The sequence below is a fragment of the Cnephaeus nilssonii genome (assembly GCF_951640355.1).
Source record: "Cnephaeus nilssonii genome assembly, chromosome: 11".
Lineage (NCBI taxonomy): Eukaryota > Metazoa > Chordata > Mammalia > Chiroptera > Vespertilionidae > Cnephaeus > Cnephaeus nilssonii.
The window spans coordinates 12,942,804-12,955,050 of record NC_137082.1 but is presented as its reverse complement, the minus strand read 5'-3'; the positions used below and the strand labels follow the sequence as shown (position 1 = coordinate 12,955,050).

At 49.1% G+C, this 12,247-nt stretch overlaps 1 protein-coding gene across 2 annotated transcripts in view; it reads right to left on the bottom strand.

Annotated features, from left to right (window-relative positions):
* Nucleotides 1-7,284, bottom strand: part of ACSS1 (acyl-CoA synthetase short chain family member 1) — a 61,772-nt gene extending 54,488 nt beyond the window's left edge. For both annotated transcript variants that reach the window (XM_079785005.1, XM_079785006.1), the window contains exon 1: nucleotides 6,899-7,284. In XM_079785005.1, coding sequence (XP_079641131.1) covers nucleotides 6,899-7,199 — 301 coding nt within the window. In that variant the 5' untranslated portion in view covers nucleotides 7,200-7,284. The remainder of the gene's footprint in view (nucleotides 1-6,898) is intronic.
* Between the last annotated feature and the right edge of the window lie 4,963 nt (nucleotides 7,285-12,247).

Here is a 12,247-nt window from a genome sequence, read left to right as displayed (position 1 = left end):
GACAGGTACATGAAAAAAAATAAAACCAGACCACCAACTTATACCATATACAAGAATATACTCAAAATGGATAAGCAACTTAAATATACTTCGCAAAACCATAAAAATCTGAGAAGAAAATAGGCAGCAAAATCTCATATATCTCATGTAGCAGTATTTTTGCCAATACATCTCCTAGGGCCAGAAAAACAAAGGAAAGAATAAACAAACAGACTATGTCAAACTAAAAATGTTCTGCACAGCAAAAGAAACAATCAACAGATGAAAAGGGAACCCACTGTATGGGATAACATATTTGCCAACAATACACCTGATAAGGGATTAATTTCTAAAATATATAAAGAACTTGTATAGCTCAACAATACAATTAAAAAATAGGCAAAAGACCTGAATAGACACTTTTCCAAAGAGGACATACAGATGACCAAGAAACACATGAAAAAAATGCTCAACATCACTAATCACCAGGGAGATGTAAATTAAAACTACAATGAGGTACCACCTCACACCTGTCAGGATGACCACCAGCAACAAATCAACAAACAATGAGTACTGGCAAGGATGTGGAGAAAAGGGAAACCTAGTACACTGACCTCTGGTCAATGTTCCCTGGGCCTATGTAAGTGGTTTAGGACACAGTTCCAGCTGAGCCAGCTGGTGGGAATGCAGACTGTGGAAAACAGTATGGAGTTTCCTCAAAAAATTAAAAACAGAACTGCTATTTGACCCAGTGATCTCATGTCTGGGAATATATCCTAAGAATTCTGAAATAACAATCAGAAAGAATATATGCACCCCTATGTTCATAGAAGCATTATTTATAATACCTAAGATCTGGAAACAGCCCAAGTGCCCATCAGTAGATGAGTGGATAAAAAAGCTATGGTACATTTACACAATGGAATACTATAAAGCTATAAAAATGAAGGATCTTTCTGTTATCCTTTGCAACAGCATGGATGGACCTGGAGATGATTATGCTAAGCAAAATAAGCCAGTCAGAGAAAGACAAATATCACATGATCTCACTTATATATGGAATCTAAAGAACAAAATAAAGTGATGAACAAAATAGGTTTAGAGGAGGCATGGATACATGAAACAGACTGACAGATCTCAGAAGGGAGGGTGGGGAAGGGGATGGGAAAAGATTAACCAAAGTACATATATGCATATATGCACAGCCCCTGGACACAGACAACAGTGTGGTGGAGGCCTGGGTGGAACAGGGGCTGGGTTGAGAGGGGCAAAGGCAGGGAAAATGGTAGACATCTGTAATACTGCCAACAATAAAATAATAAATTTTTTTAAAAAACAGTGCCATCTGACCATGCCCTCACCTACATCACAGGTCAAACCCACCCTCCAGAGTCCATCCCTGTCCAAACACTCATCAAGCAGAAAGGACACACTTGTTATTTAATCTAAATGTCACTTTCTTAATCCAAAATGGCGGTAACAGTTCCTAACTCTTGGTGTGACAATAGGAATTAGATGCCATTGGAGTGTTTCCCGTCACAGGGTCAGGTTGTGTGCAGTGTTCCCAGGGATAGGCAGTTTCTCAGCTGCCATGGTTTACACTCATTTGACATGGGCACCTAGAGAAAGCACAGTGCAGGGTCTGAGTGACAGTGGCCCTAAAACAGCATGGGATCTGTTGGCATTTAACACATACATATGGTTCCTGCTATTGCTCCAACTTCAGGGAGAAAAGCAAAGAAGGAAGGGAGAGAGCAAGGATAAAAGGAAGAAATTCTCACTCCTCCACATTTTAAAAAGCATCTCCACCCATAGAACTGAGCAGTGGGACAAGAAAATTCCGCTTACAAGCATTGCCAGGAAGAGTTGGGCAAGACCCTAATGCAATTTAAGGCTCAGCTCAAACCCCACCTCCTAACTCAAATTTCCCAGCAATGATCTCTCTTTCTCTCCAGCACCCAGTGGCCCACAACGTATAACACTTAGTTATTCTGCCCAGTGTTCCCATTCTGGGACACAATGCTGTCTCTGCTAAACTCTCCTCCGTCTAATTCATAAGGTCCCTGAGAGCAGGGACCATGTCCCTAAGATTCATATATCATGGGGGTGTGGATTGGGGGCTGACATCATAATTCTTCCCTTAGTAACTGTAAACGCCTTAAGGAAGTAACCCTAGAGTGGATTTGCTCATTTACTGATTTGTGATCCATCTCCTCATCAGAATGCACTCAGTGGCACTGGGGCATTTTCTGCACTGCTCATCACTCTACATGAGTTGGAACCTTTATTTCCACATCTGTACAATGGGACCACCAACCACTTCACACTGGTGTCATGACAATGAGATGAGAAGAGGCTCCATCATGTTCACCTCAAGGCAGGTCTACCATTGAGCCTAACACAGCTCTGCAAATAGTTCAGCAAATGACTGTTGATGGTACATAGGTTTGGGTTTTTGTTTTTGTTTTTGTTTTTTAAAAAAAGAGGTTATAATATCCATTATAAAGATGGCACACACTTATGCAGGAATTTTCAAGAACTCCTGTCAGTTGTTTAAATACATCCTTCCCCTCCCCAACTTGAAGTAAACCCACATATAGAAATTCTATTTTAATCAGAAGAAACAAGGGAGTTAATATTCACAAAAGGATTCACAATGGGTTTTCCTTAAATAGAAAATCTCCCTGGCACGATGTAAGATATTACATCAGTCACAAAAATTGTACCTGCCAACTTTCCAGAAGCATCTGCCCTTTAAAGTAAGAGAGGCCTTATGCTGAGTGAAATAAGCCAGTCAATGAAAGAAAAATACCACATGACCTCACTCATTTATGGATAATAAAGAACATTATAAACTGTTGAACAAAAAGATAGATACAGAGGCAGTAAAGCATCAAACAGTCTGTCAAATTACAGCAGGAAGGTTAGGGAGAGGTGGGGAAGATAAGAGATCAACCGAAGGACTTGTATGCATGCATATAAGCATAACCAATGGACGCAAAACTCTGGGGGGTGAGGGCATATATGGGAGTGGGGTAGGGGGGGGCAATGGTAAGATATGTACACATATAATACCTTAATAAAAATAAATAAATAAATAAATAAATAAATAAATAAATAAATAAATAAAGTAAGTAAGTAAGTAAGTAAGTAAGTAAGAGAGGCCTCTGAAAACTACGGACAATTCAGTCCCTTCTGGAGGACCTTTCTTCTAAGACCTGGGTTTACATTTTCATTTCAAGTTCCTTGGAGGACCTTACACAAGTTACTTCAATTGCTGAGAAATAAGCAAAGCACAGGACTATAGTGTCTTGCGATTGTCAGTGTATCCGCCTTCTGAATTATTGGAGGCACGTCATAAAGAAAAGAAAGGTACAGCAAAATGGTTCCCATTGCCGCAATGAATGTCCCCAAAAGCATCCAGAAATCTCTGTGTTCAATGCTTGGTTAAAAATAGTTTCTCTATACCCTTGCTTGAAAGTAAGAATACACACATTTAAAAAAAAAAAATCAGACTCAGAATTTGGTATTTAGAAAAGAGAGTATGGTTGTGTGTTTTGAAAGCAACATACGTTATTACCCTCCAGTTCTGCATTTGCACCTTCCTGACATCTTGCGTTTATACAGCACAGAGCAAAACATCGGTTGAGCCATATGGAGGACAGAGCCAGATCTCAAAGTCTGGGAGGAATCCTTTTTAGATCTTTGGAGCCCTGTTGACCACCTGCGTACCCTCCTGACCCGTTTCCAGCCTAGTCCAGACTGATCAGACGCAAGCGCATGTGGTCCTGTTGAGAAGAAACACAGCACTGCTGAAGGTCGGGCTCAATGTCACAGCCCCCTAGCCACCCCCAGCTCCCTACTCCCACAGGATTCATTCATTGATAACAAAGGCCAGTGACTGGGTGTGAGTCAAGAACAGTCAGAGAACTTTATAAGTGTTTTCTCATTTAATGCTAACAACAGCCCTTGGTGTCCCCAGGCCATCCACTTCGGGCCAGAAGAAACCTAGCAGCTTCTGCTGTAGTGTCTGTGACCTCTGGTCGATGTTCCCTGGGCCTGTGTAAGTGGTTTAGGACACAGTTCCAGCTGAGCCAGCCTGAGTCCTCCCAGTCAAGGCCCCAGACTTGTGATGACAGCCTCAGACACTGATCAATGGGGAGCAGAAGCAAGCCATGCCCATGGGGCCCTGTCCAAAGTCCTGACCCACAGAACGGTGAGAGTACTACAGACTCCTGGGGGCTGTTTGATATGCAACAATAGTAACTAGAACACAATTCAGACTGTCTTATTGTGCAGACAAGGAGATCCATGTAGAGAACAGTAAGGGGAAAGCAAGGATGCAGACCCAGGTGGAATTCTCAAGACATACCCAGAACCACTAAGCTGTACTGCACCGCCCATCTGCCATTTCTGTTTGCTTACTAGCGTCATCGCCAGGACACGAATCCCAATTCTGCCCATTTAGAAGTGTCTTGTCTGCCCTAGTTTGGGGCCTATAGCTCAGTGGTTCTCCACCTTGTGTGTGTCCCTCAGGAGCACCCGGAGAGCTTATAAACACAGATGGCAGAGCGCCACCCTCAGGGCTTCAGATTCCAGGGTCTAGGATGAGGCCCGAGAACTTACATGTCTCGAGAACGAGTGGTACAGATTTTCCTGAAGGGGTAATGGGAGTTTCAAAAGTGATACTCCTTTGGAATAAGCCATCATTACAGTGACTATCATACAGACAGATCAGCCCAAAGCATCCCCACCATTCCACAACTTTCTAAGGGGCTCCCAGAGCAGCTACGGCCTGGCCTGGTCTTTTTCATACCATCACCTCTGTGGTTTGCAGACACTGTCAAAAGGCAGAGATATTCCTGACAGACGAAAGGGTGGACATACACATTCAAGGGGAGAATGCTGCTGAAAACCTGCTTTTCCACAAGGCAGTTTCTGAAGCTCAATTTCTGGCAAAATAAGTGAAGGAAAAAGAGGCACTTCTGCTGGCCAACCACATGTTGAGCCTGACTGAGTGAGGCTCAAGAGGCCCTTCCTGCCTGTCCCCTGAGGTCCATCCCCAGTGACTGATCTGGGAGTGAGAGGATACAAGCGTGCATGAGCCAACCCTGACCATCCCCAGTGGCCTCGGGCCTCCACAGTCCCAGTCGCTTGCACAAGAGCTGCACGTTACATGTCCTGCTCTCTCCTGTAAGTGCTCTCCTCCCTTCAAGGGTAACTCTGCAAACCTAAGGGTTTGTTTTGTGCTTCTTTTACCCACGAGTTCAAGGACACTTGCTGCTGACTCAATTTTAAAGAAAACACTTATCTCGTGATTCATTTTAATTAAACCATCAAAGTAGTATACAAAATGAAAAAAAAAAAATCTGGCCCAAAGTTCTTCCCTAAGTTTCTTTGTTTGAAAAATAATTGCAAGAGCACTGGCTGGTTTGGCTCAATGGACAGAGCGTTGGCCTCCAGACCAAAGGGTCCCGGGTTCGATCCCGGTCAAAGGGCACATACCTTGGTTGCAGGCTCCTCCTCGGCCCAGGCCCTGGTCAGGGTGAGTGCAGAAGGCAACCAATCGATGTGTTTCTCTCACATCGATGTTTCCCTCCGTCCTTCCCTCTCTCTTCCACTCTCTCCAAAAGATCAATGGAAAAATATCCTCAGGTGAGGATTAACAAAAAAATATATTTTTTAAAAAAAAGAAAAAGAACTGCAAGACACTACCTATAATTGTATGGCTATTTCTAAATATGATAAAATTGCTATTACTTACTGGTCACCAATAAGTGCTGGGCCTGCTCCACACCTCCAGCACTCTGTCCTCACAATCAACCTTCAGGAGGGCTTACTGCCCCGGGTTTACAAATGAGGCGACAGGCTCAGAGGAGAAGTCACAGGCCCAGTAAATGGTGGAGTTGTGCAAACACCAGACCCTACCATGAAGTTCAGGTCTTGGCCAGGACCTGACCCTGCCATTAAGATCTACATGTCCCCACCTCCCCAACCCCCCACCCCCACCCCCGCCAGAAACATCCCCTAGACCCCACTTCCACCTAACGGGGTACCCCATCCTCCCTCGCCATGCAGCCCCCCTGAGGACCTCAGCTGGCTGTAAATCCCCTGCTCCCCAGGCTACCCACACCCCAGTCTACCCTGCCTGGATGGCCACTGCCTCCAGTTCCTGGGCCTTCTCTCCTTGCTGCCTCCAGGCACAGTGTACTCACCCCACCACCCAAATCCCAAATCCTAACTGTAGTAGACTCAATCTCAGCAGATACCAAAGGACCCAGTGGCTGGTGGTGCTGGTTTCTGGGACCTCAAACAGAACCAGGTCTAAAGCAAGCCATGGGTAGGTGTTTTGGGGGGCGGGAGGGAGGGGGTACTTGGGAGGAGCACGGTCATCTGAAACCGAGAGCTGGGAGGCCCCGTTCTTTCCTTCCCTCCCACAGGCACCGCCAGGGAGCAGGGAGATAAGTGATTCCAGCTGCGGGCCCTGGGCTTCCTCCTCCCACCGCTCCGTTTGTTTACTTGGGCAGCATATCTCCCCAGGCCAGTCGCCGGGCAGGCAGCTGGTGGTAACACAGAGTACGGGGAAGTCCCCGCTCCTGTGCACCCGGCACCCACCACCCCAGCCCGCCCCAGGTGTCAACTGCTGCTCCCGTGGTTACACTTGAGAGTCCACCATTGGAGGAGGCAGCAGGGCAGGGCCAGCAGCTGGGCGACCCGAGCTGACACCCGGGCGCGGGCTGAAGCCGGGGAAGTTGGGGGGAAGAGGGGGGGGACGCAGAGTGACAGCGGATAGGGAGGCTGGGGCCTCCGGGTCCGGAGGTGCCGGCCCACGGGCCAGCGACCCGTCCCTGACGGCTGCGTTCTGAGTCGCCTCTGGACGTCTGAGCTGGGGGCGCCCTGGTCCCCGCAGCCCACTCACCAGACACGTTTAGCTGGCCTCCCAGGAACCAGCCGATCTTGCCGCTGCTTAAGTCACAGTCCCAGACGGTGTGGAAGGGGGTGTCCCACACCAGCGTGTCGCGCGCCAGCGGCCCCCAGAAGGCGTCGGGCTGCCGCTCCGCCAGCGCTCTCAGCGCGGGGTACGAGGCGGGCAGCGGGGGCCCAGAGGCCGCCCTGCGCGGCGCGCAACCTCCGCCGGGCGGCCACCCCCGGGGTCCCGCGCGCCCCTGCAGGACGCTCCGGAGCCGCCGGACGCCGCAGCCCACACTGCGCGCCGCCATCTCCCCAACGCCCCAAGGCCTCGGCACCCCTAGCCGGACTACCAGTCGGTGGGGAGGAGGGGGGTGTCGCTCTCTCCAAGGGCCCGCCCCGTCTCCGCCCTCCCGCCGCCACCCACTCCTGGGACCCCTCCTGGCTTGAAGCTGCCTTCAGAACCCCCCTCCCCGCCTAGAGAAGGGACCGCGGAGGAGGAGGGACAGCGGCCCGAGGAGGGGCGCTGGGGAGTCCCCGCCCCGGCGAGGCTGAGGGCGGGCCCCCTCGCCTGCGCTCCCTGCGCTCCGGCCCGGCCGCGGGGCTTTGGCCGTTTTAGTTTCAGTTTGAGTGTCAGGTTCGGACAGAACTGCGGAGACACGTGCGTCCAGGCTGGGCCCGCGCCCGGGACTTCCGGGTCCCAGGAAAGGAGCCTCGTAGAACAATCGACTAACGCAGCGAAGTGCACAGGTGGGCGTGAGAACCGTTGTCAGGTCGGTTCGTGTCTCAGGCTGAAGTCTACCTGTTCATCTCTGTGCTGTTCAGAGAGAACCGCCTCCCCCACGCCCCTCATGCCAGACCGGTCTGTACGTCCGCGCACAAACTCAAATAGCCCCTGTGGGCTAAATGGGCTGATCAGGCGCCCCCCCCCCCCCCCCACCCCGTCAGGAGGCTGTGGGGACCTGGGGTCCATTGCTTTTATCACCCAACTGCCTGGTCTGGAATTGTGTAACTTTGGGGGTTCTCTCCAATTGCCTCAGTCTCCGTGGCCTGGGTTCAAACCCTGGATTTCCTAGCTCTGTGGTCTTGGGCAAGTTCCTGAACTTCTCTGTGTCTCATTTTACTTCTGTAGAAAACGAGAGTCATATCTCCCTCCCCTGCTACAGTGAAGAATAAACGAGATTGTGTCGGAAGCGTCAAAGGCCAATAGGAATCCCCAGTTTGAGGTTGAGGGAAACTAGTCAATGCAAACAGCTCAATTGTGATAACAGCACAACTATGCAACAGCAGCACCTCTCCAGCTAGACAGCTCTGCTCCCTCTCCAGAGAGACATCTTTGGTGTTTCAGCTCTGGGGAAAGGAAGTCTTAAGGTGGAAAGGGACAGTGCGCTCCCAGAGCTAGAGGAGAGCTGACATATAAACAGAAGCCCCTGCCTCTGGTCCCTGATGCAAATGAGGACTCCAAATCCTCTCAGTTTGATTGGTCCAAGAGGCACTGGGTTGGTCAGAATGGTTCCTCTCTGATTGGTCAGTGAAGATGTTGAGGGAGTTATGCCCCTGCAGATCCCATTGGAAAGGGGAAGTCTCAGTCCTATTGGTTGAAATAGGGTTCCAGGAATTCCTTTATAAAGGGCTGGACCAGATGGCAGGAACACAGTTCAGTTGAGTGCAGGAGGCAGGAGCTTTTTGCAGGCTTCTCCCTGAAGTGCCATTTGCATGAGAGACCCCTGCGTGGAAATGGCTGCTAGGCTCTGTCTTTGTTTGTTTGAATCCAGTTAGCCACCAGGAGCCCATCTTATTGGGTATCTTCTTTCTCAGGTCCACACCTGGAATCAGCACCTGGGAGCTTAATAGCAGAGATGGTGTTTTTCTTGTCAACCCAGGAAGGATAGAAGGGAACTCATAGAAACTTGTCTCAACCAGCTTCCTAAATGTTTCAACACCCAAGAGGTAAGCATATAATAAAGAAGGCAAGCACATGGGAAAGGGGATTTTTGAAAACTGGTTGGTTGAGTTCTTTGGGTTTAGGCAAGATTCTGCCCGCTTAACTGTGAGATTTGCAGAGGGAATGTCCCTGCCATTCCAAGGAGATTCTGCTGTCCTTTAGCCCCTGGCCATGTTGAATACCTGCTTCCTGCCACAGAAGAGAGGATTTTAAGGCTGGAAAACCAGTGATAATAGCTAGCACTAGACATGTGCCCTGACCTGTGCCGCGCTTGATCTGCATTTTTTTTACTGTTTAAAGGTATTTAGTGCTGTCAACTCCTGCCCATCATAAACTTCTACCGGAACGAATGAGGAGACTGAGACCAAATGAATCAATCGACTTACTAAAGAACACATTGGCCCTGACCAGTTTGGCTCAGTGGATAGAGCATCAGCCTGCGGACTGAAGGGTCCTTGGGTTTGATTCTGGTCAATGGTATGTGCCTTGGTTGTGGGCGCATCCCCAGTGAGGGCGGGGGGAGGGGGGTGCAGGACGCAGCTGATGGATGTTTCTCTCTCATCAATGTTTCTGGCTCTCTATCCCTCTTCCTTCCTCTGGGGCCTTCCAGGAACCTTATATCTCAGACCTGAAGGAACCTTATGTCTCAGACCTGAGGTTTAACTGGAGATGGTAGTACAGGCACAATTGCTGACCCTCACCATCCTTACAGATAGATGCTTTGATCATCACTTTACATATAAGAAAACAAGCACAGAGAGGATAGATGCTCAAGGCCACACAGCTAGCAAGTGGTAGAGCCTTAGCTTTCTGCCTCCACAGCTTCTAGTTTATTTTGTTCATTTGTTTGTTTGTTTTTTGTTAATCCTCACTGAGGATATTTTTGCCATTGATTTTTAGAGAGAGTGGAAGGAAGAGAGGGAGGGAGGGAGAGAGAAAGAGAGGGAGAAACATCGATCTGAGAGAGACACATCAATTGGTTGTCTCCTGGACCAGTCCTGACTGGGGATGGGATCAAACCTGAGACCCAGGTACAAGCCCTTGACCACGAATCAAGCCCACAAACCTTTGGTGCATGGGCTGATGCTTTAACTGTGGAACCAGACCGGCCAGGGCCAAAGCTTCTAGTTGTAACAGCTTTTGCCGTTTGTCTTCATAGGTCCTACAACCAATATTACTTAGAGAGTTGCAGCACTTGGATGCCAGTCTTTGCTTTAACAGATCCCCTGGGAGACCCATCGGCCCCCAGTCAGCAAGACCTAACATCGAGTCACCAGATCTGTTCACTGTAGTCTGGTGCCTTCAATGCACCTGTCAAGCACTCTGCTTCTTCTTCCCTATATTTTTCCTTTTCCTGCTCTCTTCATTCCCCCATTTCTTCTTTTCAATGACACACAAGCAGTATCTGTGGAGCCCATTCTGTGTGCACAGCCCACAAAGGCTGTCGGCTCAACAAGGATGAACCCAACACTGCCCTTGAACTCAAGATGATGATTGGGGGAGGAGTGTGAGGAGGAACGGAGAGACACACACCAGCTCAAATAACAGAGATTCAAAGCAAATCCAAAACAAAAATCCACAAGTAGAGCCTTGAAAGGGTTTGGAGGGAGGAGAGGACACAATTGGCTGGGAGTGTGGGAGTAGTTCCCTGAGAGTGAAGGGCTCACCTTCCCTTCCAGTTCCCATTTCCTGATGTTCCATGAACTCAGTGGTAGCAATGACATGTGGGAGGCTATGTAATCTGCTTCAGCGGGGCGGGGGCGGGGGAGGGGGCTGTTGAGCTGCAGCAAAACCTCTGTCTTGTAAGTTGCAGGCTCGATCCTTGTGGGGCTTACCCCACAATGCATAGCAACTCCAGGATGAGCAGGTTCACCACCAAAGAGCAGGAAGACACAGGAGGTGAAAAGCAGGACCAACGCCAGGTGGTGCCAGGCTGGCAGCTGGGTGTGCTCAGACGGGTCCCTGGAGCTGGGGGACCCCATCTGAGGGCAATGCGACTGTGGAGCAGCCAGACCTCATGGCAGGGTCCATTAGCTCTAGCAATATGCTAATTAAATTCCATCAAACCAAATCCTGTAAACTCTTAACTTGCTTCCACTTTTGGATTCGCTTGTGGCCTCCATGAAATGCCCTTAGCCAATAGTGGTCAAGAGAATGATCAGAGAAGACAACAGCATCTCCTATGACTGCTATTCACTGACACCTGGAAGAACCCAGTCTCCTAACTGCCCCTGCACAGGGCCAAGGGGAACCAGGACTCTCAGCCCATATCCCCTCTTCTTGGTCTCTTGAATAGACACCCTTGCTGGGGAGACAGCACCTCCTATTCCTGCTCTCACTCAAGGCCAGACTGGCATTATTAGTGATGATCACACAGACACAAGTTACCCTAGGCCTGATGTAAGTGGCCACCATCACACATGGATAAAACCCTGTCTTTATAACCTGAGAAAACTGAGTGGACAGAGTGCTGAACAGGGAGCCAGGCGACCTGGACTAGACACTCGGTTCTGACCCAGCCCACCACAGGGTAAGTCCCTCAATATCTCCAAGCCTCTGTTTTCTCATCTGTATAATGAACAAATGTGAGCCAAATTCTGAATCCGTTAGCTCTAAAATTCCAAGTGCTGCATTCATACCAATAAGGGTATGTCAAACTAAATACCCAAGTCCCTTCTGTTTCCCTAGATCACAGCTAATGCCAGTGTGAGGGCTCCATGGATGTGTTTGAGGAGTGTTTCACTTCAGCTTTGGAGAGCTCAAGCCCAACCCCCTCCCCTATTCCTTGCCTTTCTTTGTTTCCAATTCAGTAGATTGCCCCACCCCACCTGGATGGGTGCAGTCCCCCAGACCAGCCACTGTTTCTCACAGGACTTTTGGGCCCAAGCTCACAGCTGAGTGAGGCAGTCAGGAATACCCTCTGTGGTTTTCTTTTAAAGCTGGACCACCTAGAACTGACTTCATCCTTCACTTCAATGCAACCAAGAATCAATGGTTTGGCGGAATTCTGGTCCCATGCTTCCAAGAATGTCATACAGTTCTGGCTTGAAAGCTTTGTATTTTGACTTACATAAAATGAGAAAAATCAAGGGGGTGAGCAGCTAGGAAAGGTGCTCTCAGCTAGGTCCTGGAGTGTCCTTTAATTTGAGTTTGAATGAGGAGTCCCAGTGGGGAGGTGAGAGGAGGATGCCTATACACCAAAGGGCAAATGGGATGGGATGGCTAAGTTCAGCACTACTCAGAGAAGCAAGATGACAGAGTCATCTTGAAAAGCATGTGGATTTCCCACATATGCCAAAAAGGCCACTTGCCCTCATGGTCCATCCTATGGGTTCATCATCTGGTAGAAGCCTATACAGTCCATACACTCTGAGCCCAATGTCCCAGTGCCCACCAGCAGTCTGCCCCAACCCC